This window comes from Sus scrofa, chromosome 15 (assembly GCF_000003025.6).
Source record: "Sus scrofa isolate TJ Tabasco breed Duroc chromosome 15, Sscrofa11.1, whole genome shotgun sequence".
Taxonomy (NCBI): Eukaryota; Metazoa; Chordata; class Mammalia; order Artiodactyla; family Suidae; genus Sus; species Sus scrofa.
Window position 1 is genome coordinate 84,277,058 of NC_010457.5, and position 27,913 is coordinate 84,304,970.

The following is a 27,913-nucleotide window of genomic DNA, read 5'->3' on the forward strand; positions in this document are numbered from 1 at the left end:
ACTAACATGCCACATCTTTCATTAGGACAGGATTGGAAGCGTCACTTGGTGGACCAATTCCTGCTTTGTTCTCTGCACTGACACGGAATTCGTAGGTGTTTCCTTCTTGCAGTCCTGTTATTTTGCATCTGAGATCAGAAACTGGAGTCTTTGTTGCTCTCACCCAGCGCAAGCCTTTCTTCTCTCTCCTTTCTACGTGATATCCTGTGATCTCACTGCCACCATCATCAACTGGTCTTTTCCAACTGATAGTGGCAGTATTTTTAGTGACATTTGACACTTCTGGTTTTCCAGGGGGGCCAGGCGGACCTGAAAAGGAAGGAAATTGATGAGAAATCTGTGATTTTCTAAGCTCTGCTGCAAATGTTTACTTATCAGTTCCCCTACATGCTCTACGTACCAAATCTGTCTACCATTTTGACAGGTTCAGACTCTACAGATTCTCCTTTGCCATATTGGTTTACAGCTGAGACCCGGAAGAGGTATTCATTTCCTTGGATAAGTTTGGTTGCAACATGCCTGCAAGACTGAATGTCTTCGGCAACCACTGTCCACAAAAGTCGGCTGGTTTCTCTCTTTTCAAGAACATAGGACTTAATTGGTGAGCCACCATCTTCCAAGGGAGGTGTCCATGTAAGTGTTGCTTTTTCGGCAGAAACATTACTGATCTCTATGGGACCCGGGGGACCAGGTACATCGAGGACTGTCACCTTCACATGTTCCTCCTTTGTGCCAAAAGGATTGGTAGCAGTGATGGTGTATTCACCAGCATCTTTTCTAGTGGCATACTTGACAGTAAGCATGGAAGATGTTGGGGTGGAAGATATCTGAACGATATCTGATGGTCTTATGTCTTTCCCTGCCCTCGACCAACTTGACTTTGGAAGGGGCTTGCCAAGAATGCTAATGGCACTTAAAACAAAGGTGTCTCCTGCTTTGACTGTTAGTCCATCTTTGATTGTGGGATCTAGAACAATGGTTGGTGCCTCTGCAAAGGGAAGAAAAAATTTCATCAGAAAAGGAAGGAGGCTTAATTTGTTATTTTTTTAATGTGCATAAAAAAGTAAAATAGACCTACCGTATTCATCCTTGCAAATAATGGTTTCTGTACTTTCTGATGGAGCACTGATAGCACCTGCTGTATTCTTTGCTCTAATTCTGAATTCATATTTTCCACCCTCAACAAGATCAGTTACAGTAAAGGCACAATCTGGGACATTAACATGGTTGGCTTTCGTCCAAGATTTAGAGGGAAGATCTCTCTTCTCCACTATGTATCCAGTCAACTTATGACCGCCGTCATATTTGGGTTCAGTCCAAATGAGAGTCACTGAATTCCTTGTTACGTTAATAACCTCAGGTTTGCCAGGAGGATCTAAATAAAGCAACAAACAAACAGAAAACCCAGTTAAACACACACCAGTGTTTTCTTCATGAAGAAAATACACCTAGGTTTTGGTTTGTAGAATTTTGACTTACCAATTGGATCAAGTGCTACAACTGGCTCTGATGGCAGGCTTGGCTTGCCTACTCCTGCTAAATTGATTGCCATAACTCGGAATTCATATTCCAGGCCTTCAGTTAGTCCTGTCACTTTGAAGTCTTTCATCCTAATAGGAGTCTTGTTAGCTCTCTTCCACAAGAGGCTGTTTCTTTCCTTGAACTCGATATGATACCCTACAAAAGACCCGGTGATGTATCAGTTCAAACAGAAAGTAAAAATATAGCCTGATTTTTTTTTTTTTTTTGGTCTTTTTGCCTTTTTTTTTTCTTTCTCTGGGGCCGCTCCCGTGGCATATGGAGGTTCCCAGGCTAGGGGTCGAATTGGAGCTGTAGCCGCCGGCCTATACCAGGGCCACAGCAACGCAGGATCTGAGCCGCATCTGCGACTTACACCACAGCTCACGGCAATGCTGGATCCTTAACCCATTGAGAAAGGCCAGGGCTCGAACCTGAAACCTCAAGGTTCCTAGTCGGATTCGATAACCACTGCGTCACGACGGGAACTCCTATAGCCTGATTTTTTAAACACACACACACACAGAAATAATTACCCAATAACTTATATATGGATATATGGAACAAATAATCATTCTTGCTAATTTTTGCCCAGATAATTTATATATGGACATATGGAACAAATAATCATTCTTGCTAGTATCTATGCTTTTACTACCGAGGCATAGGGCCTTTTTTTTTTCCCCTCTTGGACTATACATATTTATTGCAACTTCTGTTAAAAAATTTTAACTTACAAAAATAGCTATAATCATTAAGAAAGGCTTTGTTAATTATTATATTAGGTTTTCATTGAAATTAAGCATTTGTTTAATTAATTAGCTTAATTAATGCTTAATGTACTGAAAGCATAATATACCGAAAGGCAAATACATTTTTGTATGTGCAGACAGTGGTATGCATAAATATCACACATTCAGCTTGCTTTCAGGGAGGAACATTTGGAAGAAGTGTTAACGTCATTGCTGCGGGATAAGAGCAAACTAAATACCTGTAATTGGAGAGCCGCCTGTTTTCCTGGGGTCGGTCCAAGTTAGAGATACAGAATCATGTCTGACATCCACAATATTGGGAGGTGGGGGAGCATCAGGCACATCTAGGGAAAAGTAGATAATGCAAGATTTAGGATAAGGAACATATGATATATAAGCCCAAACCATGACTTACTTTGTGTTCCCACCTCAAGACACTTACCAAATGGATGTTTAGCAACAATTGGCTCTGATTTCAGGCCCTCTCCTACACCATATTTATTTTCAGCGCTGACCCTGAAGGTGTATTCTGTACCCTCGTGAAGCCGCATCACTCTAAAGGTGGTTTTCTGGACAGCTGAGGCACACGTCACCCACTTGTTGTTTACAGAGTCTCTCTTCTCTAGGATATAGTTGGTGATTTCAGAACCTCCGTCGTCCTTTGGAGGACCCCACTTTAAGGTTATGGCTTCTGCTGTGACTTCCTCAAATTTGATTGGTCCAGTGGGGATGCCAGGCTTGCCAACAACTTTAATGGAGAGAGTTCCTTCCTTGGTGCCAGCGACATTCTTCAGTGTGATCGTGTACTTTCCAGCATCTGATTTTTGGCAGTCATATACTACAAGAGTTGTGTGAACTGCAGATGACTCAACACTGACTCTTGTGTCTGTTGCTAGAGGGTCTTCCCCTTTCTTCCAGGTCACTGATGGAGCTGGCTTGCCTTTGATGGGATCTTCAGGCGGAAGTTGCTGTTTTCTTTAGCCAAGTAGCACAAATCAGGTATATCCTTTAAGTCAAGGTCAGGAGCCACTGTGAAACGGCAGAGATGAATTGTTGTTATTTTTAATGCCAGGCAGTCAGTTATTTCAGATCATTATAGTTTTAAAGGATTTTTACATAAGACAGTGAGTAGGGTCCAAGAGTGCACTTTTTTTGACAAAGGGAAAAATGGAGATGATAGCCAAAGGCTTACCAACATCATCCTTTGCCACAGCAGTGATTTCACTCGGGGTCCCTTCTCCATTTTCATTCTCAGCACACACTCTGAAGGTATATTCCTTCCCTTCAGTCAGATCTTTTGCTGTGTACTGTAAGCTTAATGATTTCATAACTCTTTGCCACTTATTTTCTTCAGTCAGGAAATCAACTACATATCCGATAATTCGACTTCCACCATCGCTGTGAGGCTTCTTCCAGCCTATTTTACAAGATGACTTGTTGACAGACATCACTTTCAGGTCCACAACTGGTCCCGGGGTTTCTAAAGCAAAGGAGAAATGATAAGTCTAATCCCCAGGTTTCCAAGATAAGATGTCACTCACAGTGATGGCACAGTAGCTCATTTGCTCACCGGAAGCCTTGACAGCATCTCGGGTCTCACCGGGATCACCAATGCCATATTCGTTTTCAGCAAACACCCTGAAGAAGTAGGATTTTCCCTCCTCCAAGTTAGAAATTCTGAAACTTGTTTTGGAACACTCAGTCGTCACAGTAGACCAGGACTTCCTCTCTGCATCACGTTTTTCTACCACATAGTTTATGATGGGGCTTCCACCATCGATAATGGGAGGATCCCAGGTAACATAAGCAGAATTTTTGGATATTTCCTTGACAGTCACATTGATGGGTGGCCCAGGAGTGTCTAGACAAGTAGTGGGTAAATAAGAAGAAATGAATACACAAAAATGCCTGGACTACATTTTGACATATATGTGAGTGTTTTTCCAAGTAGACTTACCAAGTACTTTCACTACAATGGTATATTCCTTTTTACCACAGCTGTTCTCCAGAGTCAGGATGTATTTCCCAGCATCATATTTATTCACGTTTTCACAGCGCAAGAAAGTATCAAAGTCAGTTGACTTTATGTCCAGGCCAATCCTTTCTCTTAGATTGACATTTGGTTTAGACCAAGTTATCTTGGGAGGTGGGCGTCCTTTCACTGGTACATACAGTCTCATGGTAACTCCAGCACGTAATATGAGTGTTTTCCTCAAATCAGCATCAAGTTCTCCCTCTGGCGGAACTGTTTTAATATTAGAGTGAAGAAAGTTTAAATAATAACTTAATGGTCAAATGTATTTCCAAGGACTGGCCTGATCACTCTTAAAATATATTTCTTTTCTATACTTGATTTCTGATTCTTTAAAAAAACCCTTAATATAATTCTCAAGACTTTTGCCAGCTATTTTTATATTCATTAGCTTCCTATTTTCCAATATCCCATAGGCCGAACCAAGTTTTCCCTGGAGGATCTTCATCTCCTTTTCTCACCAACCCTTAAACTTGCTGTATATTAAAAGTAGAAGGTTGGTTCTTGGCTTTCTTCCAGTGAAGGCACTCTGCTATGTACTCTGGCTTGCTTTCTTTATTTCATGGTAGGAAGAAAAGTGCACGGGTGGGGGTGGGGGTGAAGTATAATACCAAGTAATTCAAAGTAAAAGGGGCACTGGTTAGGGAGAATAAGTGAATAGAAAAAATGGTAAGAAGGGAAATTAAGATGGAGAGCCTACCAAGTACATACTATGGGAAGGATGAATAAGAAGAGAAAATAAAAACCAAAGAATGATAAATATAAATTAAATACTTAGTTAAAAAAATCTTTTTGTTCTCAGGATAAAATTCATGTATTTCATATTCTTCTGAAGATGTGAAATCCTCCTGTAAGTATGAAGGGCATTTCAGAAACTCCAATCACCTTGTATTCCATCTGGCTTGTTATGCGATACCATAAAGTACCAACCCACCTCTCCTAAAATGTGCTTGTAGAATTACCAACCCCAAAACTTGTAAATAAATCTGCATAAGGCAGTTCTATACTCCTCCTTACAATATAACTGATGGGAAAAGCTGTGTATTTCTCCTGTTAATACTTACTTAAAATGTCCTTGGGACAATGTTTATCTGGCACATCACTGGGGTCACTGTATCCGATCTTATTAACGGCATATACACGGAACTGATATTCTGTGTTTTCCATTAGGCCGGTAACTTCAAAGCGGGTTTTCTGTAGCTTCTGGGGCAAGTTGCACCTCACCCAGTTATCAGAATCAGCCCGTTTTACTTCAACAAGGTAACCAATGATGGGGCTACCACCATCGTAGGCTGGCTTGCCCCAAGATAGACTCACCGAGCTACGGGTTGTATCATATACCTTGGGGAAAGCTGGTGGGCCAGGAGGATCTGAGGATAAATAATAATAGAACATTTTCATTAAAACCTCATTCCTGGTTGTTCCGTGCTGATTATAACACAAGATATGAGACTCTTCTTGGAAAACTTACACAGAGGGTCTTGGGCATAGACAGCTTTGGATGCATCGCTAGGTTTGCCTGGCCCAGCCTTATTTATAGCTGTAACTCGGAATTCGTACTCCGTGCCTTCTTGGAGACCTGTTGCTTTTATTGTTCTTTCTATAACGGGTTTTCTGTTGACCTTAGTCCAGTTAAGTGCCTGGGTTTCCCGCTTTTCGACCAAGTAGCCAGTGATGGGTGAGCCGCCGTCATCTGCTGGTGGTTTCCAGCTTACTGTCATGTGATCTTTGGTTACGTTGCTAATAACAGGAGGATCACAGCGTCCCGGTGGGTCTGCAGAGGATGACTGACAAGTTAATATCACAGTCTAAAAGGTAGCATTTAAAAAGTAAAATGCAAAACCACAGGAGAATGTCCCTACCGTATGGGTTTTTAGCCACTGCTGGTTCAGTAAAGATTGGATCACCCACTCCATATTTATTTTCAGCACAGATCCGGAACTGATACTCATGGCCCTCGATCAGTTTCTCCACGCTGCAGCTGGTGATGGGCACAGTGGCAGAGACTTGTGCCCAGTTGGGTCTGCTTGTTTCACGCTTGTCAACAATATAGTTGGTGATTTCTGAGCCTCCATCTTCAAGAGGAGGTTCCCAAGAAAGCATTGCACGATCTGAATACATTTTGTTGATTTTAACGGATGCTGGAGGACCTGGCTTATCTGAAAGGATAAGAGAGAAAAGTGAAGTCTTTCACTAATACAAAGTGTGAAATGGGGAGTGAGTAGAGTGGAGGTCTGGAGACCTGGGCTGCAGTCTTTACATTGTCATTAACTTCCTCTATGACCTTGGAAGTTATTTAATTGCCTCTTATCTAAAATTATGTAACTGGAATATGTGGTCTCTAATGGGCTTTTCGGCTGAAAAACTCTATTTTCCTGTGATGAGAATAATTCTGTGATTACAAAAGATACATCAAGATAGGTATATTTTCTCACATATTATTTTGTAAATTCTATTACATCACATGAACCAAAGTGAAAGGTGAGATGTTAGTTAAGTGCTGTAGTTACCTAACACTTTCAGCTTGATGGTGGCTGACTTGGAGCCACTTGCGTTCTCGGCAGTGATGGTGTAGTCCCCTGAGTCTTTTCGGTTCACGCTGAACAGCTCCAGGGTGCACAGGTTCCGCTTCATGGCCATCTTGATGCCTTCTGATGGTTTGAGTGGCGTGCCGTCCTTCTTCCAAGAGACGGTGGGCATTGGTTTACCAAAAACAGTAGCATCCAGGCAAACGTTAGTCCCAGCTTTCACAGTAAGCAAAGATTTCATAGCCACACTCAGGTCTATCCTGGGAGGAACTGGAAAGAGATGAAAGGATTTAATATATGCAAAGCTATATTATATAATTCTTACTGATGAAAGTGGGAAATGCACATGATCTTGAGATGGGATTTTTTTTTTTTTTAAGTACCCAAATTCATGGTAAAAGAAATGCAAGTTTAATGCTGAAATTTGACAATGCCATCAAGAAAAAAGTAAAGGTCGCCTATGATTCTGACATCCTTAAAGCTTCACTCATTTTGGTACATTTCTGCGTCATCCTTCTGTGCATGTGTATGGTTAAAATTATACAGCCCTCAGAGTTTTGTGTCCTGCTTTTTAGTTAACATGTTCTTAAGATTCTCCATAATCATAATTTTTAGTATCTGTCTGTAAAGTACCTATCACTTGACTTGTCCTTATTTCATAGATGTAGATTTAGTTTTTTTATTGGGAGAAATATATATTATGCGAGCTCTCCACTTTTGCCTATAATGTTCAACAGAATCTTACCACTTTCTGCAGCGATGGTCACTGGATCAGAAGGTTCAGAAGGCTGGCTGATATTGACTGCAGTCTTGGCAATTGCTCTGAATTGATACTGAGCATTCTCTTCTAAGCCAGTGACTGTGTACTCTTCCAGGGGAATCTGGTGAGGTGAAGTGTTGCACCGCACCCACTTATCACCAGGAAGTTTGCAAGCTTCTACGAAATAGCCAATAATTTTGCTGCCTCCGTCATGCTTTGGACGAGCCCAGATGAGGGATACGGTACTCTTGGAAACATCAATAACTTCAGGCTTTCCAGGAGGATCTACAAGCAAGAGAGAGATTCTCAGCATTTATCTTAACAGCTTTAGAAATGTTGATCTTCTGCATGTCACAGTGTCACCCAGAATATATTCCTGGATGGAAATAGGGACTTTCAGAGACTCCGAGATTTAAATATGTCCTCATACTACTTAAAAAAAAAAAATTACTTACCAACTGGCATTCTTGCAGTTACATATTCAGTTGGTTTGCTGGGTGGACTGGATCCAGCTTTATTTAGGGCATAGATTCTGAATGAATACTCAAGGCCTTCTACAAGGCCAGCACAGGGATATTCAGTTGACCGAACAGGAGCATCATTGGCTTTCACCCACAGCAGACTGTTTCTTTCTTTGCGTTCAATCAAGTAACCGGTAATAGGGCTCCCTCCATCACTGTCTGGTCTGTCCCATGCCACAAATATGCAGTCTTTGTTGACTTTAGTGACCCGGGCATTCTTTGGTGCACTGGGAACATCTGGAGATGAAGATGAGGGAAATGTCAGTTTCTAGCCTAAGTAAGAGATGAAAAAGAAAAGACTACTTTTTCTTTTTCTTTTTCTCTCTTTCCTGGAAGAAACATACCAAATGGGAACTTAGCCAGCATCTTTGGAGAGGTGAGAGGCTCCGAAATGCCAAATCGATTCTCAGCACGGACTCGGAAGATATACTCTTGGCCTGGGATCAGTTTTCCAATCCTGCAGGAAGTTTTTGTCACTGAAGCTAACGCTGTCACCCAGTCACCTCTGCTGACGTCACACTTCTCCACTATGTAATTGGTGATGTTACTGCCTCCATCCTCCAGGGGGATGTGCCATGACAGGGAGCAAGCGTCGGCGTCTATGTCAGAAATGTCAAACGGAGGCTGAGGGGGCCCAGGAGCATCTGTGTGAACCAAGAGGAAAAAAAAAAATTTAATATATATATAAGAAGAGGGATGTGACGGGAAAAAAAAAAATTATGGTCTTCATATTTAGATGGCCATGTGTCTAATGCTTAACTTACCCATGACGGTAACTTTGATTTTCTGAGTATCTGTCCCAGAACTGTTCTCTGCAGTGAGGCTGTAGTAACCGCTATCTTTCCTGGTAACATCCTTTATGATCAAGACTGAAGAATTGTCTCCTTTATGCACCGCCAGGTGGCTGGATGTAACAACTTCATCTTCTCCTTTTTTCCATTTACATATTGGATTAGGCTTTCCATAGACATGGGCTTCAATTCGGAGTTTCTTCCCAGCTTTAATAGTAATTTGCTCTGGCATAAGGATCTTGGGTGGCACTAAAAGTAAAATGGAAAAACATCAATTTTGTGGGCAGGCTCAATTTCCTCCGGTGGGAAACTCTACTAGTGTTCTTTCAAATTGTATACTGTCAGCTCTTAGTGGGTTCAAATTGTTTACATTACTGCTAGTACTTTTTTTTGAAGATTGAGATAGATACAGATTGAAAATATCAGAATCCAGTATACATAATAAAGATAGGTGTTGCTTCAAGAAACTTGTTACATATATGAATGTGTGTACCATATCAAGGTTTAAAGTGTATTTATGAAGTGTTGTAGGCCCAAATGTTTCAAAACCTCTGTTGTCTACTATATTGCAATTATTTCTGGAACTAGATTCTTCAGCGAGAAATGTCTACATATCAAGAGAAAATTGTCATAAACTTTTATAACATGATAAATGTAACTCGTCAGTACTCACACAGCTGTTCTTTGGCTTCGTACACTCCTTCAGCTTCTCTTGGTAAACTGACTCCAACAGCATTTCTGGCCGCCACTCTAAATTTGTACTTCTTTCCTTCCTTGAGGCCAGTGACAACCAGGCTGAGGTCTTTCACCACCGAGTATTCTGTCCAGCGATCTGCAGGCTGTTCTTCTTCTCTGTAACTAATGATGTAGCCATCAATTTTAGCGCCTCCATCACGCAGGGGAGGTAACCAGGCTAATGTGGCACTGTTCTTTGTCATTTCGGTAACTTCTAGTTTCCTTGGGGGATCCGGCTCACCTAGAAGAAAAACGTGATTAAGAAAAAACTGTCCAGGTAACCTAATCCAACTCCTTTGTAAATATACATCAGTGTTTGGGTATGCCACTAGCTTCAAAGTATGTGGAAACTATGGTTTGGTAGGTTGGAAGTAATAACTATACTGTGAGGCAGATCAAAAAAGTGTTTAGGGAGTGAGTTTGAAATTTATTTATTTGTACTGTTGGGTTTCTGCAAATTAAAACCCCTTGCAGTAGTGGATTAAAATGTTTCTGTATCTTGACATTGCTGAATTCGGGGACTGGTGTTGAAAGGTGGAAGAATGGATGTGACTTACTGAGAGGATCTGATGCGAGCACTGGCTTGGGGACGTCTGCTGGGACGCCGGGGCCATACTCGTTGACAGCAGTTACTCTGAAGAAATACTCGTTCCCAGGGACAAGATTGGTGACATGGAAGCTTGTTTTCTTCACTTCTGGAGTGACTGTTGACCATGTCTTTCTATCGGCCTCACGTTTCTCCACAATATAATGTGTCACTTGGCTCCCACCATCGTTCTCAGGAGGGGCCCAGGAAATGTGGCACGATGTTTTAGTGACATCCGAAACTTTTAAGTCAGACACAGGTCCAGGAGTATCTAAAGAACCACAAAGTCAGATGTATATGTTTTCTCAGTATTAACTAAGGCATTTTTCAAGGGGAGGAAGAAGCTTGTTAATAACCTACCTAATACTCTGACGTTCACAAACACAGCCTTTTCTCCTGCCGGGTTCACAAGCGTCAAGGAATATTTTCCCGAGTCGTCACGGGTAGAGTTGGGGATGACGAGGAAGGCCATAGTGTCCACCAGGTCAACTTGTCCCCTTCTGACGACGTTATCAATACCCACTTTTCGCCAAGTGACCTTAGGGGCTGGTCGCCCTCTCACTATGGCAAAGAGTCGAATAGGGCATCCTGCCCTCACTGTGACCAGTTTTCTCATGCTGGCATCCAAGTCGATCTCAGGAGGTTCTGCAAATGACATGAAAGCCATAAGACGACTGAGAATGTGAGGAAGTCATGTGACAAGAGAGGCATGAATGCATCATGGGATGAAAGAGGGCCTCACCTAGGATTTCTTTAGGTTTAATAGCATCCTTTAGTTCTGCAGGGCGCCCGATGCCAACTTGGTTTTGGGCACAAACCCTGAACTCATATTCCTGGTTTTCATCTAAGCTGGTCACGGTGAATTCCATGCGGACGAGTTGCGCTGCAGCATTGCACCTTTTCCAGCCTTCATCAGGGGACATATCTGGTTTTTTCGGTCTCATTTCCACAACATATCCAATTATCGGTGCGCCACCATCATACACTGGTTTTCCCCACCCAAGAGTTATGGAACTTTTGGTTGTATCAACCACTTTGAGATTGGTAGGTGGACCAGGTGGTTCTGAAAGTAGATTATATAAGAATAAATTCACACATGGTTAACTACCTACTACTCATGATACTTTAGTATATAATTTTATATAGTCTTTCATTATATTCCATTTTTTTTCCCTCAAGAAATTAGAATCTACCATTGTTTGTACATTTTAGGTGATCTGGTACAAGATCTATGTATAATATATTGGCTAAAATAAGGTATTACTTATTTGGTTGATACCTCTGTTTGAGATTATGAGCTGGTATGATATCGGAAAAAGAACATCTTACCTATGGGGTCTTTTGCCACCACTGGTCTTGACGGCAAGCTTGGTTCTCCAATTCCAATTTCATTTTCTGCCTTGACACGGAACTGATACTCATGTCCTGGGAGGAGATTCTGTACTTTCAAACGTCTCTCTGGGATCGCACTCTTGTTGACAGGGACCCATCGTGTTGAATGTTTTTCCTTTTTCTCCAAATAGTATCCTGTGATGGACTTTCCACCATCATATTCAGGTGGAGTCCAAACCACAGTCATCTCTTCTTTGCTTACTTTAGTGACTTCTGGGGGATCAGGGCGACCAGGTCTATCATATTTGGTTTTTGCAATGACTGGTTTACTTTCTGTTGGAGGCCCTGTGCCTATTTTATTTTCTGCTCGGACTCTAAAAATATATTCATTTCCTTCTATGAGACGTGTTACTGTAGCACCAGGTGTTAAGACGGTTGCAGAAAAAGTAGACCAAACCATTCGCTTGCTCTCACATTTTTCTAGGATGTAATTTTGGATTTCACAGCCGCCATCATCCTCTGGTGGGTCCCAGTGAAGAGTACACCTATCACTACACACATCAACGATTTTCAGATTTCTTACAGGACCAGGCTTATCTAAAACATTGACAGTGGCATAGGCCACAAAACTGCCAGCTGTGTTAGTTGCTGTAATCACGTATTTACCACCATCGCTTCGTTTTGCCTTAGCAAGAGCAAATTTAGAGAAATCAGCACCAGTCTCAATCTTGGCCCTTGGTGATCTTGTAAAGTCTGTAGCATCTTTGTCCTTAGTCCATGAAACTTCTGGGAATGGTTTGCCTCTAACACCTGCCTCAAGTCGAATGGTGTCTCCTGCTTTGACAGTTAGAACACCACTTAATTTCAGATCAAGTACTGGTTTCTGTAAGTCTTCCTTCACAACAACTTCCTCTGTCTTGACCCAGTCACTTTCCCCACCTTCGTTCTTGGTTTGCACTCTGAACTCATAAATCTGGTTCTCAACACATTTGTCAACCATGTAGTGGGTTTCTTTAATGCTTCCTTTATGCACTCTTTCCCAGTCAGCAGAGCCCTTCAGCCTCCTTTCAACATGATATGAGAGATTTGGGCTACCACCATCATAAGTGGGCCTCCTCCACTTGAGATAAACAAATGTCTTTCCTTTATCTGCAATATGAAGGTTTTCAGGCTCACCTGGTCTATCAATCGGGTTAATAGCCAGAATTGGGGTTTTCGTTTCAATAGTTGGCCCAACACCTACTTTATTCTCTGCACAAACTCGGAAATAGTATTCATTGTTGGCTAGGAGGTTAGCCTTGATTAGTCGCTTAGTGACGTCCGAAGCAACAATTGACCAGCCTTTCTGGTTTGGTTTGCGATATTCCACTATGAAATTTGTTATTTCTGTGCCACCATTATCGAGTGGATTTTCCCAAGAAACTGTACAGTTCTCTTTGGTTACATTGCTAACCTTCAAATTCTGACAAGGCCCAGGCCTGTCAAGGACATTCACAATAGCAGAACCTTGGGCATGTCCACTGCTGTTCTTAGCTGAGATGATGTACTTGCCATGATCAGCTCGAACAGCTTCTTTAATTTGTAGCTCAGCACGAGGTAGATCGTGAATTATGTCAACCCGCTTTTCTCGGGCCAATACTTTGCCTTCCTTGGACCAAGTTATGTCTGGTTCAGGCCTGCCTCTGACCCGAGCAAGTATTCGGATAGTTTGGCCCACTCGAACAGTAATAACATCACGACAAGTGACATCAAGTTCGACTTCTGGAGGATGAAGGATGTCCTTTGCAATCACAGATTCTGCTAGTTCTCTTGGTTCGCCCTCTCCCACAATATTAGCTGCCTTTATACGGAACCTGTACTCATTTCCTTCAATTAGTCCAGGTACCCTAAAGGCACATTGCCTAATGAGTTCATCTTTATTAATCCTGTTCCACTGTGTTGTCCCAGCTTTCTGACATTCCACTACATAGCCGAGAATGGGGCTGCCACCGTCACTGAGAGGCTTTGTCCACACGAGGTCAGCTGTTTCTCTGGTCTTATCTTTTAGTTTAGGATTAATAGGTGGTCCAGGTGGTTTGATGGGTCGGCAAGCTTTTATTGGATCAGAACTTGGGGATGGACTGCTTAGTCCTGCAAGATTCTCAGCAAAAACTCTAAACTCATATGTGTTTCCCTCATAGAGTCCAGTCACTCTAAACTTCAGGTCAGGTATAGGTGTTTTGTTGACCCTTACCCATTTGCCCGTTACTTCGCGACGCTCCACGTAGTAACCAGTTATTGGACTGCCACCATCAGATTTTGGCAGAGTCCAAGACACTGTTGCAGCATTTTCAGTAATGTCAGTAACCACTGGTTTACCTGGAGGAGATGGAGGACTAAACTTATGTTTAGCAACAGTAGGTACAGAGTCAAGGGGAGGGCCTACACCAATCTTATTCTCTGCTTTCACTCGGAAAACATATTCACAGCCCTTTTGCAGATGTGGGACTTTGAGCTTTGTCTTACTGCTTCCCGAAGAGACAACACCCCACGTGTCTTTCTTTGTGTCTTTTTTCTCGACAATGTAATTTATCACGGGGCTTCCTCCATCATCCTTAGGTGGCTGCCATGAGATAGTCATATGTTCAGGGGTAACTTCCAGGATATGAATAGGGCCTGTTGGTGGACCAGGAACATCAAGAACAGTAAGATGTACGGCTACTGTTTTGGTGCCAGCTGCATTGGAAACTGTAATCTGATATTCCCCAGTGTCTTTCCTTAAGCAGTTCTTAATGGTAAGTACTGATGAGAAGTTGTCAGTTTCCACTGTATAGCGTTCATCTGTTTTAATCTCACTGCCATCAGTTGTCCACTTTGCAGTAGGAAAGGGTACACCTCTTATAATGGCAGGGAATCTGACTGCAGTTCCAGCTTTTACCACAAGGCCCTCAATTAATTTCACATCCAGCTCTACTGATGGAGGCACTGGAAAGTAAACATGTGGAAATTAGATTTTGATTTTTACAATATGAATAATTTACAAAGAAAGAAAACAATGCCAATAACAAATTACCTAGTTTTTCTTGACATTCTATTGGGATGGTTGTGTCGGGAAGACTAAGACCCACAATATTTTCAGCTTTTACACGGAATTTATAGGTCTTTCCTTGTTGTAGTCCAGTAACAACACACTCTAAGTCTGTCACAGTCTTGAACTTAATCCAGTCTTCAGTGCCCTCCTCTTTATATTCCACCAAATACCCAGTGATTGGAGAGCCACCATCACGATCTGGTTTATTCCAAACAAGGGAGACTTCAGTCTTGTCCACATCTACATGGTGTAGGTTCTTGGGTGGCCCTGGGGGATCTTTTCAGAAGAAGAAGTTATGATGAATAAATAGTATCTTCAAAGACAGTCAGACTGTACTTTTGTGTTCAGAGAAAGCAACTTACGTAGGGGATCCACAGCCTTGATGGGTTTAAGTGTTTCCACAAAAGGACCACGTCCGTACTGGTTCTCAGCAGCTACCCGGAAGAGATACTGACTGCCTTCATTAAGATGTTTAGCCATGTGACTCTTTTTCTTCGATGTAGTTGAAAGAGGTGACCACTGGGCACTGGCAACATCTCTCCTCTCAACCACATAATTTGTAATAACAGAACCGCCATCATCCAGTGGTTCCTTCCAAGTAAGGTAACAAGAATCTTTCCTAATTTCACTGACCTCCAGATCTCTAGGTGGCCCAGGCTTATCTGAAAAGTGTTAAATAATGCAGTTACATAAGTGACTTAATCCAGATAAGAGCTCAAAATGTACTGAGTTACTTTTATATGTTACTGCATTCAATACATCGCAAGCACTGAAGTTCTTACCTAATACGAGTACTTTTACTGAGACAGTTTTGGAACCAGCTGGATTCTCCACTGTTAAGGAATAAATTCCACCATCTTCATGGGCAGCATTACGAATTTCAAGCTTGCTACCAACTGGAGTAACATCAATTCTTGCTTTAGTTGGAGCCTCTCTGTCTTCTTTTTTCCAAGTTACTTTTGGGAATGGCACTCCTTTGATGATGGCACTGAGTCTTAGAGTATCACCAACCTTTATGTGTTGTTCTCTTGCCATGTTGGCATCAAGAATCAACTCAGGGGGTTCTGCAACAAAGAAAACAGTACTTTCAGATTTGACTTGTTAATGTATTTTACAATTAAGCACAGACCATGAAACACTTCTCTTCCTTGCAGAGGCAGCTGAGAACGTTGTACTCACCAAGTCTGTCTTTTACCAGCACTGGCTCGGGAACATAAGCTGGATCTGATTCACCAGCTTCATTGACTGCTAACACTCTGAACTTATAAGACTGACCATCCCGAAGACCAGTGACTTTATATTTAGTTTCAGGACATGACTCAGGAGTGTGATTGGCTCTTTTCCATTCTTCATCTCCAACTTTCTGGTACTCGACAATATAACCCAGAATCTTGCTCCCACCATCGCGACGTGGTGGCTGCCAAGTTAGATCAACTGAATTACTTGTGGTATCTATTGCTTCAGGATTAACAGGTGGACTTGGTTTAGCTACATAATAAGAAAACAAACAAAAAGGAGTTAGAATGTAGCTGAAAACAGAGTTGGAGAAAATGAAAGCTGAAAGAATGTTTTAGAACCATACCAATTGGATCTTTAGCAAAGACTGGTTTGGATGGTGGGCTTGGGTCTCCGATACCAATTTCATTTTCTGCAGACACTCGGAATTCATACTGACACCCTTCTAGAAGATCAGGAACCCTAAATTTAGTGTATGGATGGATAGGCTCTTTGGTAACTCTAGCCCATCGTTTAGACATAGTTTCCCTCTTTTCCAGGATGTAGTTTGTGATGGGCTTTCCTCCATCATTTGGCTTGTTCCAGGTTACTAAGGCAGAGTCTTTGGTAACTTCTGTAACAATCGGCTGGTCAGGTGCATCAGGAACCCCTGTAACGAACATTAGCCAAATGTGTTAGAAATTTACTTCTTCCTATTAGCAATATCAAATATTGAATCACTAAAAAGAAATATAATGCATACTGAAACGATCTTTGGCTTTCATTGAATCAGACACCAGAGGATCGCTTATTCCATAGAGATTTTCAGCATGTATCCGGAAAATATAATCTTTTCCTTCAAGCAGTTTAGAGACTTTGCATGTTGTTTTAGCACTTGCAGATGTCACAGGCATCCAGACGTCTTTGCCTACCTCCTTCTTCTCAATAATGTAATTGGTAATTTCACTGCCTCCATCATCTAAAGGTGGCTTCCAAGAGATAATCATGTGATCTTTGGTTACCTCATCAAAAATAACTGGTCCTACTGGTGGTCCAGGACGATCTGAGGAAAAAAAAAAAAATCACAGCACAAAATGTTATTTTCATTTCTGTTTTGGGAAGAGCAGAATCTCTCACTCTGGCTAAATAATACTTACCAACAACGTTAACTTGACAGAAACCTTTCCTGGAGCCTGTACTGTTCTCCACAACCACACAGTATTTGCCAGAATCTGAACGCTTGGCCTTGACCTTTTCTAGAGCAAGTGTCGTCGGCGTGGTCTTTATATGAGTGCGGTCATCTTCTAGCACATCAGCTTCATCTTTGAACCAAGAAACCTTAGGCTTTGGTTTGCCTGAGTAACGGCCAGTGAGGGCAAAAGCTTCACCAACTCGAATTGTGAGCTTATCTCTGAAGTCGAGGTCGAGTGTTGGAGGAGCTAAAATGTACAATTAAAGAGGTAAGACAGTCTGACCAATGTCCTATGATAAATCTATAAATGTACAAGTTTTCAAAGAATAAACTGCATCTGGCACATACCCAGCTCATCTTTGCAGGTGATTGGCTTGGTGCAGAATGATGGTTTGCCTTGTCCAACGATATTGACGGCACTGACACGGTACTCATAGGTATCACCTTCTTTTAAGCCTTTCACAGTGTATTTCCTGCTAAGCAGGTTGTCAGTTGTGACTTTGTGGAACTTCTCAGTTCCAATGAGACGGCTTTCTAGGATATAGTTAATAATTTCGGATCCACCATCATACTTAGGAGGATTCCAAGTCAAAGTAACGGAATCTTTAGTAATTTCTTTGACTTCCAGATCTTCAGGACGCTCTGGTACAGCTGCAAGTGTGGAATGACAGGGAGACAGATGTTAAGGATGTAGGAGAATGTAGTAAATAATGCTTTTTTGAGGATTGCATTTAAACATGAAGCTATTTGTTTTGATGAATAACAAAGGAGATTTCAACATAAAATAAGTAGAGCTAAAAGGGACACAATGCAATCTAATTTCTAGATGAAGAAATAGAGGTTCACTGAGGCCAAATCATGCAGGAAAATTCTTCAGAGTTGGTAGTTTTAGAGTTAGGGAAATACTTCATAGTTATGCCATTAAGTTGGAAATTTAAAAAAAATCGGTGTATTATTACATGGAGGGATTTGAAAAATTATATATATTCCCATAATCTCTTTCATAATCACATTTGAATACTACCAACATCAGATAATGAGTAATTATTTGCCAAATGAATGCTTGTGAAATGAAATTTTTGGTATTTATACACCTATTTTGTCACTATAGTCTGTTATTAAGTGAAGATGTGATTAGGAGGAAACTGTTTTAAATTATACTTACTTATTGGATCTCTTATGACAAGTGCATCTGTTGTCTCAACAAATGGGCCCATGCCAATACTATTTTCAGCTGCAATTCGGAAAAAGTAGGCTTTTCCTTGAATGAGACCCTGGACGGTAGCATTTTGTCTGGTAACTGTGCATGTCACCGGGGTCCATGCTCTGCGGTCAGCTTCCCGCTTTTCAATGACATAATTGGTGATTGGAGAGCCTCCATCATCTTCTGGAGAAAACCATGTCAGTTTGCAGGAGTCAGTGGTTAGGTTGTGAGGCAGGAATGGTATTCCAACAGGACCTGGCACGTCTGGAAATAAGAAGAAAAGGTTTCCAGTTGTTTGACTTCGGAAACTAACAGGGTTCAATATTACCCTCTTTTTAAAACGGAGACAAAAAGTGTTATGAAAAAAGTAAGACTTTGTGTTTATTGAGTTTTTTCATTCCTTGGTGTCTATAGTTAGCCATATTTTAAATGAAGTAGGTTTGCAATAGTTACTGTAGTTACTGGTTGCCCCTGCTTTAATAGAAACTGAAGGAACAGTTTTATATATATTCTTATTTTCTGTTTTTTTGGTAATTTGTGAGTCAGATAAGAGGGTACCGTTGGACGGGAAATGCACAGGGGGAGACAGGAGAAAGGTGGAGTGGCATGGCTACTCTTGTGTCTCATTTACTCTCCAGAGGGGATGGGGAGACTTTTGTTTTTTTTTTTGTTTTGTTTTGTTTTTTGTTTTTTTTTTTTGATTACCAGTGACTCTGAGCAGCATAGGAGACCCCAGATCTTGGAATGACCTTTGAAACAGTTGGAATTTAACCTGGAAGTACACCAGTTCTTAAAGTAATAGCCATTGGATGAAAGTCTGTTCAGGAGTTTGAAAAAACCTTGAAGGACTGTTGTTCTAACATTTTGTTCAATAGAGAACTGGTTATTTTCACATAAAAACTGGGTATTTGGAATATGGTTGTGCCTTGAGATGTGCTGAGAGAGGATCTGAGTGGGAGGGCTTCACTCTCTGAGCAAATCACTGGAATAGAGTAGCCAGCAAGAGGCATGAACAAGCCTTGCAGAGCTCAACTCGATATTCAGCAACCAGAAATGCAATATTGATAATCAACTATGATGCCTCTTTTCAATTAGAATACTGAAACTTTCAAAGGGATTTTTGCATTATGATAACTAGTGGATCCTATGATATGAAAATGGTCAACCTTAGCAAATTGTTAAACATTCATGAGCATGTGTGGGAAGGTTGCTTTTATGCAAACTGCATAATAACATAGTAAATGCTTATGGTGCCATGTTATATAAAAAGGCAACATACAAGACTTTATTTATAGTAGGAGTACAACCACATATGTATATATGTATAGAATAAAAAAGCAAGGAGGACATTTAAAAAATGCTAATAGTGGTCAATGGGATTGTGGGTGATTTTTTTTCTTATTTTCCAAAATATCTATGATATAATTTTTTGATAATACAGCTTTGCTGTACATGAAATAAAATGTTATTTTTTAAACTTTGCGTGGACAAACTGAAAGCTTTTACCTAATACATCAACGATAATTGTCTTCTTTCTTTCCCCCCCTGCATTTTTGGCAAGAAGAGAATAGACGCCTTGATGGCTCCTCTGGCAATTCTTGATGACCATGGAGGAGCTAATGGCTGTGGACTCAATGGTGGCCTCTTGAGGTAAGGCTCTTTCATTCATGCTCCAGGTAACAGTTGGAGGAGGCTTTCCAGACACATAGGCGATGATCCGAATTACCCCTCCAGCGTGGACCACAATTCTGTCTCTGACGCTGGCATCTAGCTGAACGTCAGGTAACACTGGAAAACAATTGAAAATAACAGTTGTGCTTTTCATTTCCAATCCAAAACACCCATATTGATAAAATAAGAGAAATGTTAATAATTACCAATTCTGTCCTTCATTTCAATGGCATCTGTGACTTCACCAGGTTCTCCGATGCCAGCAATGTTGACTGCTCTGACTCTAAATTTGTAGAATGCTCCTTCTTTTAATCCTGTCACCACAAGTTTTGTTCCTCTCACTTCTTTATCTTTAGCCTAGGGGAAAAGCACGAGTATTTTATAATTGGAATACAGTAGTTCTTTCTTATGCGTGGTTTTGTTTTCTGTGGTTTCATTTACTCAAAATCAATGGAGATCTGAAAATATTAAGTAGAATAAAATTCCACAAATAATAAAATCATAAATGTTAAATTGTGTGCTATTCTGAGTAATGTGATAAAGTCTTGTGCCATCTTGTCTATCCCTGTCCAGGATGTGAGCCATTCCTTTGTCCAGTGTATTCACACTGTATGTGCTACCCGCTTGATAGTATAGGAAAAAAATACAGTGTGTATCCATCGTTTCAGACACCCACTGGGGGGTCTGATCCTTGGGGATAAGGGGGGACCACTGTAGTTCTTTGTAGCTTCTTGTTTTTAATAGCTTTCCAAAGCATAACTAACAGCATATTTATTCTCTTTGGGAAAATTGTTGCCAATTTAGGTTTTAGGGATCAGATATTACAGGTAAATACTGAATGGCAGGAATCAGGTTTTAAAATGTTGTCAAATGATTGAAAAAACTGTACTATTCATTTATTCTACCTTTTTAGGCTTTATAGCCAAAAGATAAGTTATCTGTAATGTGACAACTTTTGATTATAGTTTTGACATAAGAGATGTTTTCAGTTAGTTACTTGTTTTATGTCTCATTTCTGAATCCAGATAATACAGGTAGGAGTTAGTAGGATTGAGAATAATGACTACATATTGAGTTAATTCATGGTACATCTCCATAATGCCAAGTGTTAGCTACCTTCACCCATTCTTCTTTCCCTTCTTCTTTATATTCAACGATGTATCCCGTTACTTTGGATCCACCATCTTTTAGTGGAGGAGACCACTCCAGATCTGCAGATGACTTAGTCCAGTCTGTGACTTTGGGAAATGGAGGGCCAGGTGGTGCTGGAGAGAACCCATGTACATGTTAGTATTCTTGACTTTTCCATGGCATTTTGGGGGCAAAGAAAAAGAATGGTTTCAAGGCTTACCAATTGGATCTCTAGCAGTCGCTGGATCTGAGGGCAGACTTGCTGGACCCACACCAGCAGCATTGATTGCATATACCCGGAATTGATAATCAGAACCTTCAATAAGACCAGTCACTTTATAAGAAACACCCAGAGTCATTGCCTTGATAGGATCTCGGTTAACTCTCTTCCATCTCTTTGAAGTGGTATCTTTCATTTCCAGCCAGTATCCTGTCACAGGAGAGCCTCCATCATATTCTGGCTCTTCCCAGTTGACAGTCATGGAGTTACGAGTCACACTGCTAACTGTTGGTTTATCTGGTGCTCCAGGGACAGCTGTGACAAAAATCACATTGATTTATAAGAAATCATGAAAAAACACAAATAAGAATGACTTTGACTCTGAAGCACATCCTACTTACAGAAGAGGTTTCTTGCTGTTTCAGGTTCACTGTCAAGAGGCTCTCCAATGCCATACTTATTCTGGGCCATGATTCGGAATACATATTCATGGCCTTCTAGTAATTTGGGAATTGTGTACGTGCACTCTTTAGGTTCACTGGAGACACGTACCCATGTCTTCCTGTTAGCTTCTCTTTTCTCAATCACATAGTTTGTAATCTTAGAGCCACCATCATCTTTAGGTGGAAGCCAAGATAATGTCATTTGATCTGCTGAAATAGATTCGAACTTTATTGGTCCCACTGGAGGGCCAGGGCGACCTAAAATGGTTTAAAAAAAGAAAACTTTATGAGGAGAATGATCCTAAAGCCAAATATTACATTTATGAACAGAAAATCATGTAGTTTTAATGAAACCAGGTAATCTTTACCAAGGACATTCAATCTCATTTCCTTTGATGCTGTTCCCAGATTATTCACGGCCGTGATGGTATATAAGCCAGTGTCACTCCTGCGAGACTGTGGAATAACTAGGGTGCAAGTATCGTCCACCACCAGTTTGTTGACATGGGTGTCATAGACAACAGGTTCTTTGTTATCAGGCTTCTTGGAGGAGCTTTAAACCAGGTTAGTGTCGGGAATGGCACGCCTTTAATTTTGGCCACGATGCTAACATCAGTTCCTTCTTCAACCTCCATAAATTCTTTTAGCTCAATTGAAGGTGGGCCTAGATTGTTTTTTTTAAAAAAAAGTTTTCATTAGGAACATGAAGCACCAAAGGATTGAAAGTAGAATTCACAGTGACCATAAAGTTATTTAGATTTACTGTAGGCAGGCTTTATAGACCTACCCCACATAAAGAACAGATCGGTCTTCAGCTAATTTATACCAGTTTGGGGAACAGGTACATGTGGTTTTAATCCTTTATTGATCTACATGTGGCTGTGTATCATCTATTGCCTCTCTCTGACCTGGCATCATTATGACTAGATATTTAGAAAGGGCCATAGAGAAGTGAAACCATAGTAGCTTAGGCTTGGGAGTTCTTTCATGATATTTCCTTTACTATTTATGCAGAGTTATGAGGAGACCTACTGTGTTCATTCTGAGATGAATTCTCCTTTTACGAAACACAACTGCTGGTAGAGGCAAAGCAATTTTCCAGTTTTCACAAATACAGTATAAGAATATGCAAAGGGGGTTGTGAAGACAACCCTCCTAAATATAGAAGAGAATACTGAAAAAACACACAGCAGTAGTGCTATAATAGTAATTAGAGAAAGAATTATCATTATATTTTTGTCAATGTTATATCTCTTAAAATGGATATATTTTTTCCTCAGAGAAAATCATGTAGTTTTAACAAAACCATGTAATCTTCTATAAGAACATTCAGTGTCATTTCCTTTGATGCTGTCCCCAGATTATTCATGGCTGTGATGATATATAAGCAAGTTTCTTTTTCTCTATTTGAGAAACTTAATGTGAAGATAAGTGGATCTTAGTAGTGGCTAAGCAAATAACTGATTCCTTTCTGTCCCTTTTGAGGAACATGCAGAGGAACTGATTTAACTTCTGGTAAGTGAAACAGCTTGCCATGGAGAAAACTGGATCAATAGAATTCCAAACATTGTCTTCTTTCAGTAAGGGAAAGATAATATGTAAGGGAATATGATAATTCTGTGGAAGTTGAGGGCATGAGTGGGTATCGTGCCCATGTCCAGACTCAAGCCATGGTAGCTTCCTGATGTACAGATACATCTCTTTTAATTTTGGACTCTTCTTGTGTATAGAGAAAGGCATTTACACAGAGGATGTTCTCTGGTAATATGTTGGTACTTACAGGTCTGGTCTTTGACAGTCACAGGGCCAACAGTGGCTGAAGGTCTGCTGACTCCTGCAGCGTTGACAGCTTTGACTCTGAATTCGTATTCACCACCCTCTACAAGGTCTTCAACGGTAAATTGCAGATCTTCCACATCACGCTTATTGCACTGTTTCCATGCTTCTTTCTTTGTCCCAGTAGGATCCCACGCAAGGCACTCAACAATATAGTGAGTGACAGGGGAGCCGCCATCATTCTTTGGGGGTTTCCATGACAGGTGTACTGTGTTCTTTGTTACAAGGCCAATCTTGAGTTTAATGGGGGGATCAGGAGGATCTTTAAAAATAAAGGAAGTATTAATGATTGTTTATAATAACGTATTTCAAGTTAGGGAAGCTATTTTAATCTTAGATTTAAAAACTTACATATTGGATCTCTGGCAGTGGTCCGCTGAATGGTTTCCGCAGGTGGACCAACACCAAAGCGGTTTTCTGCCCGTACGCGGAAGAAATATTCCTGTTCGGAGATGAGGTCAGGGACTACAAATGAGGTGCTTCCACAGTTGGGAGTGACTTTAGTCCAAGCTTTTCCATCAATAGTCCTCTTCTCGATAACATAGCCTTTGATCCTGTCTCCTCCATCATCATCTGGCATCTTCCATGTAAGTCTGCAACTACCCCTTGTGATGTCACTGACTTTCAGGTCTTTGGGTGGCCCTGGTACATCTGTTGGATGCAGATCACAGTATAAACAGTGGTGCTTTGCCTAAAATAATTTGTTCTTATCCCATAATAACTTTTAAAGTCTTCCTTACCCATGACTTTAACTCTGCAATTTGCAGTCTTTTGTCCTGCTTTATTCTTGGCTGTGATGCTGTATTTGCCTGAGTGAGATCGTTTACACTCCGGAATAATAATTACTGATGAGTTTTCAGCTGTCTCCAGCTGTACAAAAAAAGTAGTAGTCATACATTGAATGAAATAATAGCACTATTGAAGTGAATCAGATTCTGAATCATTTCAGTTTTCTTTCCTTACCTGTGCATCTTCAGGTATATCATGAACTCCATCCTATTAGAAAAGAAGGTAGTAAGTAATAGTGTAAATATGTCTTAGAGTGATTCAATGAGAGATGCAGAGAATTAGAATTTTCTTACCTTCACTGCCTTCTTTGCCTTTCCATCAAATTCCCAAGATGATTTTGGTGTTGGGCGTCCCTTGATGACAGCAGGAATCCTAATCTGTGTGCCAGCTTGACAAACCAGACAGTCTTGTGCGCCAATGTCAATGAAAACTTCTGGTACCTCTGTAAGACCATGGATAATACAACAGGATTTAACTCAACTTTTTCAAAAAAGTCATTGACAAGCCTCATAAATGAATCAATCTCATGATAAGACCAAAAGATGAACACATAAATGGGTTATGGAACAGTACCTTGAACATCAGTGGCAGGGATCTCTCCAGTTGTATCACTGGGTTCAGATTCACCAGCTTCATTGACAGCTTTCACTCTGAATCTGTACTTCTTGAGTTCTTTCAAATTAGGCACCACACATTCACAGGTAGTTAGGAGTTTGTCTGGTTCATTCACGCTTTTCCAGTCAGTGGTGCCTTCTTCTTGCATTTCTACAATGTATCCTTTGATTGGACTGCCACCATCTTTGGCTGGAGGCTTCCATGCCAGTGAGATGCTTGACTTTGTCTTATCTTTGACCTCTGGGCGAGAAGGTGGCCCCGGTGGATCTAATAAGAGAGAAAAAAAAAAAAAACTCAAAATTTGAAGCTGATGGGATGCTAGATTTATATACCATAAGAATGTTTCACTATACATGACCCTATTTTATTAATCTAGTGAAATGGGAATGCCAAAAGAATAAATGACCTTCTAGAGAAATATGAGATAGTCTATTTTCATTTAGCATTAATGCTGAAACAAAAGAAAGCAAACAACTAACTGGACTTAGAAAGGCTTCTGATTAGATAGGTCTATATTCTATTTACACACAATTGGGGAAAGCTATTTTACTTCTGAGATTACTTTGAAGAGGTTCTGCAATATTTTCTACTAAAAATTATTTTAAGGTAACTCACCATAAAATTAAAATTAAAAAAATTATTTCATGATTAGCTGGTAAAACTTTGAACACAAAATAATCTTAACGCTCTTTATTGTAGACATTGACTCTGCCCGTAATCACATAAGAATCCATTACATTTCTGGCAGTGATTTACATTTGTGGAAATTCCTTTACTGTTTTCATCTTTTTAACTGTAATTCTTTCCTCTTTGGTGCTTAGGACAGCTCCTTGCACATAGCGTATGTTTAATACTAGCTCGTAGAATGAAGGAATGAATGCCCAATTCATTTTATATATATGCTCCATACAGAACTTATATTCTAAGTCTTTTTAACAAGTAGCTAGATTTTTTTCCAGAGAGAATCTAATCAGATATTTAAATAGCAAATGAAATCAATCATAAAGACTTTGATATTTTAGTTTTTGAACTGATCATCTTATAGATTTCTCAGAATTTTTTCTTTTATTTAACCTCACAGATATGCTTGAAAATCTTATCTCTTTGTTCAGTAAATGTTATTGAAAATTAAACATTTTTCTTTTTCTTGGACTCTTACTGAAGGTTCTGTTTAGTGAGGGAAATAATTTCCACAGTATCTAATTAATGAGATAGAGGTTTATTTAAGGTATGGGAAGAAGCTCATATCCAGGGTCTTTATTATTGTCATTCCTCATATAATACTAGGTTTAATCTAAGAGTTTAAAAAATACAAATTTTTGTATGTATGTGATGTATACATGTATATATATGAATTAGACATGTGCATAATGTATGTATATGTGTATACACATATACATATATACTTCTGATAGTCTACATATGAAACTTTTCATTTTAATAAGTAAAATAATTTGGCATATAAAATACAAGAAATTTAAGAGTAGAATTATTCATTTAGTGGCTTTGCCCTTGCTAAATTCCAGGAGTGGAAGCATACTTACATATGGGATCTCCTGCAACAGCTGGGTCTGATGGCTCACTGGGAGGGCCAACTCCTGCAGCATTTATTGCCATCGCTCTGAACTGGTATTTAACACCTTCGATCAAACGGGGAACATTAAATTCCACGCCCTTCAATCCCACTTTGGTTATTGGTGCTCGGCTAACACGTGACCAGTAGGCACCTCCTTCTTCTCTCTTCTCCAGCCAGTAGCCAGTAATTGGAGAGCCACCGTTGTCCAAAGGAGGAGTCCAGCTCACCAGCATTGACCCTTTGGTGCGCTCCAGAACTTTTGGTTTTCCCGGAGGTCCAGGAGGGCGGTAAGGATCTTGAATGACCACTTTATCTGATTTGCATTCATCACTTGTTCCATATTTATTCACTGCTCTAACTCGGAACTCATACTGACCATTGGGGATAAGTTTCCAGATCTAGAAATCAGAGGAATGATAATCTCTTAAAAACTTATATTGATTTTCACTTGTTTTAAATTCAAGTTATTTTGGCAGGGAAGACTATAAAAAGAAATAAATCTATTATCTTAAACATATACACTCAAACATGGAGAAAGCCTTTTAAAATCACAGTGTACTATATACAATAGCCAAGACATGGAAACAACCTAAATGTCCATCGACAGAGGAGTGGATCAAGAAGATGTGGTCCATATACACAATGGAATGTTACTCAGCCATTAAAAGGAAAGAAAGAATGGCATTTGAGCAACATGGATGAACTTAGAAATTATCATGCTAAGTGAAGTCAGTCAGACAATGAGACACCAACATCAAATGCTATCACTCACATGCGGAATATGAAAAAAGAACACAATGAACTTCTTAGCAGAAGAGATACTGACTCACAGACTTTGAAAAACTTATGGTTTCCAAATGAGACAGGTTGGGGGGTGGAGGGATACGCTGGGGTTTGGGATGGAAATGCTACAAAATTGGGTTGTGGAGATCATTGTACAACTATAAATGTAATAAATTCACTGAGTAATATAAAAAAAATAAAATGACAACGTGTAAATTGGATCTCTCAAGTAAAAGAGAATTTTAATTTCAAATAGTATTTACTAGGTGGCCTTATGTGCATGGTGTTAAAAACTATACTAAAGCTTTTTGTGTGTGATTTTGAGTTTAATCATTAAATTCCAAGGTTATTCTAGAATGGGGTTAATTCGGAGTCATGCCCTTTTAAATGCACATAAAAAAATAATTAGAAGAGTTTACCCCGTATCTCCTCTCTACAGCAGTGTTGGTGACTTCCTCCCATTCGGCTTTCTTCCTACTTGCGTCGCGTTTGTCAATGACATAATGGGTGATTTCACTGCCACCATTGTCCAGAGGGGCATCCCATGTCAAGTAGCAAGACTCAGCTTTAATGTCAGTAACAGCAAGATTTCTTGGTGGGGATGGACGATCTG

The 27,913-nt window shown here is 40.3% G+C and overlaps 1 protein-coding gene across 1 annotated transcript in view; it reads right to left on the bottom strand.

Annotated features, from left to right (window-relative positions):
- Nucleotides 1-27,913, bottom strand: part of TTN (titin) — a 274,368-nt gene that overhangs the window by 50,105 nt on the left and 196,350 nt on the right. The window contains 47 exon segments of the mRNA XM_021075901.1: nt 7-309; nt 401-988; nt 1,079-1,375; nt 1,480-1,677; nt 2,510-2,614; nt 2,713-3,222; nt 3,225-3,299; nt 3,463-3,750; nt 3,841-4,131; nt 4,228-4,515; nt 5,367-5,672; nt 5,774-6,076; nt 6,165-6,461; nt 6,813-7,100; nt 7,576-7,875; nt 8,046-8,348; nt 8,456-8,755; nt 8,876-9,151; nt 9,576-9,878; nt 10,195-10,494; nt 10,584-10,868; nt 10,966-11,286; nt 11,553-14,519; nt 14,608-14,901; nt 14,988-15,287; nt 15,408-15,689; nt 15,805-16,113; nt 16,208-16,510; nt 16,604-16,903; nt 16,998-17,279; nt 17,381-17,683; nt 18,198-18,500; nt 19,743-20,024; nt 20,114-20,264; nt 21,024-21,172; nt 21,259-21,573; nt 21,660-21,959; nt 22,070-22,246; nt 22,249-22,365; nt 23,482-23,799; nt 23,889-24,188; nt 24,278-24,407; nt 24,501-24,533; nt 24,620-24,768; nt 24,900-25,208; nt 26,486-26,915; nt 27,720-27,910. Of these exon segments, the coding sequence (XP_020931560.1) occupies nt 7-309; nt 401-988; nt 1,079-1,375; nt 1,480-1,677; nt 2,510-2,614; nt 2,713-3,222; nt 3,225-3,299; nt 3,463-3,750; nt 3,841-4,131; nt 4,228-4,515; nt 5,367-5,672; nt 5,774-6,076; nt 6,165-6,461; nt 6,813-7,100; nt 7,576-7,875; nt 8,046-8,348; nt 8,456-8,755; nt 8,876-9,151; nt 9,576-9,878; nt 10,195-10,494; nt 10,584-10,868; nt 10,966-11,286; nt 11,553-14,519; nt 14,608-14,901; nt 14,988-15,287; nt 15,408-15,689; nt 15,805-16,113; nt 16,208-16,510; nt 16,604-16,903; nt 16,998-17,279; nt 17,381-17,683; nt 18,198-18,500; nt 19,743-20,024; nt 20,114-20,264; nt 21,024-21,172; nt 21,259-21,573; nt 21,660-21,959; nt 22,070-22,246; nt 22,249-22,365; nt 23,482-23,799; nt 23,889-24,188; nt 24,278-24,407; nt 24,501-24,533; nt 24,620-24,768; nt 24,900-25,208; nt 26,486-26,915; nt 27,720-27,910 (15,519 nt within the window).